The sequence below is a fragment of the Montipora foliosa genome, chromosome 3, assembly GCF_036669935.1.
Source record: "Montipora foliosa isolate CH-2021 chromosome 3, ASM3666993v2, whole genome shotgun sequence".
NCBI classification, from domain to species: domain Eukaryota; kingdom Metazoa; phylum Cnidaria; class Anthozoa; order Scleractinia; family Acroporidae; genus Montipora; species Montipora foliosa.
The window spans coordinates 15,300,559-15,305,558 of record NC_090871.1 but is presented as its reverse complement, the minus strand read 5'-3'; the positions used below and the strand labels follow the sequence as shown (position 1 = coordinate 15,305,558).

The following is a 5,000-nucleotide window of genomic DNA, read 5'->3' as shown; positions in this document are numbered from 1 at the left end:
TTCTTGCATTTACGGCAAACGGCAAAAGTCAGCGACTCTGAAATTTGCCTTTTGCCAAAAGCGCTTCCCTGTGAGCTTCAGATATCGAAAGAGAAAAGAATAGTAGAAAAAAAAAATAATTTTCATTCTTCTACGACAAGCAACCGCCTGTCGTTGGCCGTATCATGTAAACGCCGAGTTAATCTCTCTTTAATTACGCCAACTCTGATACCAGAGCAATGGTCAACCACCTGAGGAAGGAAAAAAGGAAGGAAAGAAGAAAGGTCAATTCCATCAGTTCTCGAAGGACTAATCAAATAAAATGCGTGGGAAAAGCGGATATTTAGGAACTGTTTATAGGTGACGGTCATTTACCTTAATTTCATTTCAATTTCAGTTAAAGGTTACTCTGAAAGAACTGTTAACTAGAGAAGAATGTGGATATTTTGTCAGTTGCATCCAAAGCCGGCCGGAAGGGGGTAGTCCATTTCATGTCGCTCCTTCTTCGCAATTTCCTCAGACCTTCAAAGGTGTTTTAGAAGATTGTAACTCGTTGTGTTCCTTGATTCCATGCACTCAGGCCCATTTCTTTGAAATATTTAGGCATAAAAATAACGACTGATGTTTCACGCTTTCTATTGAATTTACAGAAGGAACGCTCGTGGAAACTCTGGAAATAACAGGGTAAGATTTCGTGTATTTGTCACTACCGTAGCAGTGATAACTTTGGGTATGCATTATTGCGCTAAGCGATTGGGCCAAACTCTTGAGCGAATCACCGTTATATTCGACCAATCAGTAGGCAAAACCAAAAACAATTGTGACTTGCATACATGCCCTTTTCTTGCGTTTGGTGTTAGTCTCAAGTGTCCGTGTTTGGCGTTCTGATTGGTTAATTTGGTACTTTGGTCTGTCCCGATTAATACGTTCAAGTAGATGCTTTCAGCTCCATTCGTATGGCTGCGCTGTCACAGTGGCGAAACCCACTTATCGGTGAATATTCACCGATAATCACTTCGCCTTCGGCGAATAATTGTTAAATATTACATTACAATAAATATAATAATTATAATTCTTTTAAATGCAAAAAAACTGTTAAGAATTGAAGATAAAAATTTACAAGTAAAATAAAAATTAGAGGAATTATGGTTTACATTTTAAGACCACGATGAGCCTGAATCAGCACTCCAACCCAGTGTTTCAGTGGGAAGATGAAAGTGGGTACGAAGTCCTACCAGGAATAGCAAAACAACAATGTAAGTTAAGTGTGAAGCCAAATGTTCATTGCTATGTAAATCAGTCATTTTCTAAGGAAAAGCAGCCAGTCGGTTTGGAGTTTGGGGCAAGGGCACTCTGTTGAAGCCGCTCATACAACGAGATACAGAAACGTAAACACTACAAATCAACACTTCTGGGGTCAATCTGGTGCGTTTAACATGCCAAAACGCTCATAAACTAGAAGCATATCTGCGTGAAATCGGGCTTTCCTGATGTCCTGGATCGTCAAATGAAAAACAAAGACAAAAAATAAAGTAAAGATGTCGGCAAGATTAAGGTTAGAGAGATGACGATAATTCTCGTTATCAAGTGAAGTTATGATCTTCGCAGTTATGAACGCAATTTTTACAATTGCGTAGAGCAGCCTGAAAAATTCAGGACTTCAACGGGGTTTGAACCCGTGACCTCGAGATTCCGGTGCGACGCTCTAACCAACTGAGCTATGAAGCCACTGACGTTGGGAGCTGGTCATTTGTGGGTTCTTATAGTCCCGTGAGGAATGAATCAATGATGAAATGGTGTATGAAATGAATCATATATGAACTGCGGATATGAAATCAAGTGAAGCTATGATCTTCGCAGTTATGAACGCAATCTAAAGCGCTTGCCATTGACTGGATAGAACAACTTGAGCGGTAGAGCAACGCGGAACAGCGTTTCCGAGCAGAGCTACGTAGACGCTGATCCTTGATATTTAGGTCAAAGTGCAAATTTGAAAAAGGCTAGCTTTTAGTTATTGTTTATGAATAATTTAAGAAAAACAGGAGTTTTAGGAGCTTGTCGCACTAGTCTAGTGGATACCGCTATTGGTAAGAAGGAATCCAGAGTTCGGGTAAGATTATCTATTCCTTTGGTCTTGATTTATGGCCAACTGCTTTAAAAGATCATACGTAATGTAAGTTTAAAGCCCGATCCAAACGCCCCTCCGCTCATGTGCCGAACCTAACTCAATAAAGTTCGACTAAAGAGCGACTTTGGAGCGACGGCTGATTCATACGCTGTACCTGGGTCGAATCAAACTGAAATCCATACAATGGTAAAGGGGCCTAGGTACAGGTAAACCTTCGGAATGTATTGTGGTAAGATTATAAATTTTCAAAATGTATGCGTTAGGTTCGGCACATGACAAGAGCGCCGTGCATGTGAATCAGCCGCCGCACCAACATCGCATAGTGTGACAGACCCTGCCGAATGTAACGTGGTTGGCCGCTCCAAACTTAACCTGCCGAACCAAACGGATTCAAACGCCGCTCTTCTGCCGCTCTTAACTCATCAGTTAGGTTCGGCGCATGAATGGAGCGGCGTTTGGAACGGGCCTAAGAAAAAACATTGATATTGGTTTAAGATACATGTATAGAAAAGTGTGCTAACGGCTTTATGATTTTGAAACTCGTGAGGGAGCAAAAACTCGCCATTTCAAAAAGGCGATGAGCTTGCATGAAGCCCATCACGGAAAGAAGTTCTCACGAAATGTTTCTAATTCCCTCGTAGCCATTTATGCATCGATATATCGCATGCCCAGACCTTCATTTGTATCAAGGAACGATGTTGCGGAGACTAAGGATAATTCCGAAGACCTTCAAGAACCCTTTTACCACGAACTGGAGCAGTTCAAAAATAACGGCGGGAAACAAGTACAAAACGATGGCATTAATCATTCAGATCAACCTGTCTACTGTCTCGTTGAAGAAATAATATCTTCGGGAGAAGATCGAAAACCTACCACACACGAAACAAAATCTGTTCAAAGCGTTTTGGAAGATACTGGGGGCAGTACTTGCAGTGACTCCACATATTCTGATAAAAGACTGGATGATTGTAAAAACACAAATGAGCCATTCTACTGCGTTTTGGAGGGGAACAGTTATCCTGCTACAGAAGCTATGGATACAAATGATCACAGAGACAAACAAGAGCCCGTCTACAATGTTCTCGAGGGACCACAGTAGAAAATGAAGACCTTTTGTCCAAAGACATGATTCAACAAACCTTGTGGCTCTTTATCATTAACAATAAAGTCGACAAACATGAGACAGTCTATCGGATTTAAAGAACAATCTTATTCTACAGAGTTAAAATAAATTTAATTTTGTGATTACAGATGCTTTATTAAGGCAGAAACTGAAGATACCACTGATGCAATGATCTGTACTTTCTTTTTTTTTTCTCGTTTATGCCCTTACAAGCAGCTTCTGTGGCTATGGTTGGAGTCACACCATAACTACCCAGCTGTTCGTGGCGGAGTAGTCACTAAACGCAGCTCACTAGCGGGACCCCTTTTGGTTTGGTTACATTTAACGCTTTACGGTCGTTCTGTCAACCTGTCGGTTGGCTAACGCCCTTAGCCGTTTCACTGACATGTTTGGTCAGCCTTTTGACATCCATTTCTAACCCTAACCTAATCATTACCTTTCAAGTCAGTGCCAACACCTAATCACAAGCTCATCCAACAAGCCTAATAAAAGATCCCAAAAATTAACCCCAACCTACTCCGAAGACGTATGAGCGAAACGACTGAGCACATTTGCGAAATGACCGGTTGTAGTCGGGATTAGCGCAAACTCTGCGTCGAACAACTTGACTCACAAGTGAATTGCCACAGTGTCTCCTTTTTCGGGGGGGTTCCAATTTGGATATTAATATTAAGGTGGCTCACACCAGTTTCAACAATTTGGAAATAATGTCTTATCAGAAGGGTGAACTCTACAGCACTGTTTAACAACACGGTAATGTTTGATACCAAATAAAACAGCAATAATTTCTTAACAAGATGCACTCTTTGATCTTTAATCTTTAATCATTATTTTTTAATCAATAAATTCCAATAAAATGTATAAGATCCTAAACCTAAAATTCTAATCCTAATATTATATTAACTTACAACAATATTCTACTTACAACCCTGATTTCCATGAATGCCGTGTGTTTAAATATTATGAATGAGAAAGCGTTTAAATTGATTTAATGAACCAGACTCTCTAATGTTACAGGGTAAGCTGTTCCAAAGGGTTGCACCACTGTAACTAAAACTATTTTTCATGTAGTTAGTTCTCGGAAAGGGAACAAGTTTGTTAACAGAGTCCCTCAGAGCATAAACAAATTTCTAGTTTTTAAAGAAACATTGGTGCTGCGTCGGTGGGAGAGTGAAACAGGAAATTTTGGTTTTATCAAACGTGTTGATAAAGGTCGAATTACCCCCGTGAACGATTTGGAAAGCTGACGTTTCGAGCGCTAGCCCTTCGTCAGAGAGAATACACGCCGAAACCCACGATGCCAAACCTCGAGACACTCACCAAAGAGCTGCGCCAGGAAATCGTAAGTTACCTTTACCGTTTTCCTTCCATTTCTAGTAATTTAGGATTCCGTTTAGCCATCCACATTTTTACTAAAAGTAGGTTCTGTAGTCACACCAATTTCATCAGCCGGTGTCTCGAACATAAAGTAATTCCCAAAAGTTTCCGTTCGAATTTCCACGCGTCTACTTTCTCCAAACGCCTCTTATTCCATTAATTTATTCACTAATTGATGTTACCATATTTCCACCAATGGCAAAGCTCTTCCACACTCGCATAAAAACCAACAACACCGACAATTCCTCTATTCGCTCTGACGAAGGGCTAACGCTGGCAACCTCAGCTTTCCAAATCGTTCACGGTGGTAATTCGGGTCTTTCTGCATGTACTGGAAAGCAGTGTATCTTTGGTCACCAGGGACTAGTCTTTATTTGGAGTTTTGTTTTCTGT

At 40.6% G+C, this 5,000-nt stretch overlaps 1 protein-coding gene across 1 annotated transcript in view; it reads left to right on the top strand.

The window, feature by feature from the left end:
- Window positions 1–4,018, top strand: part of LOC137996891 (uncharacterized) — a 14,699-nt gene extending 10,681 nt beyond the window's left edge. The window contains exons 6-8 of the mRNA XM_068842527.1: window positions 630–663; window positions 1,142–1,235; window positions 2,749–4,018. Coding sequence (XP_068698628.1) covers window positions 630–663; window positions 1,142–1,235; window positions 2,749–3,206 — 586 coding nt within the window. The 3' untranslated portion in view covers window positions 3,207–4,018. The remainder of the gene's footprint in view (window positions 1–629; window positions 664–1,141; window positions 1,236–2,748) is intronic.
- Window positions 4,019–5,000: the final 982 nt, after the last annotated feature.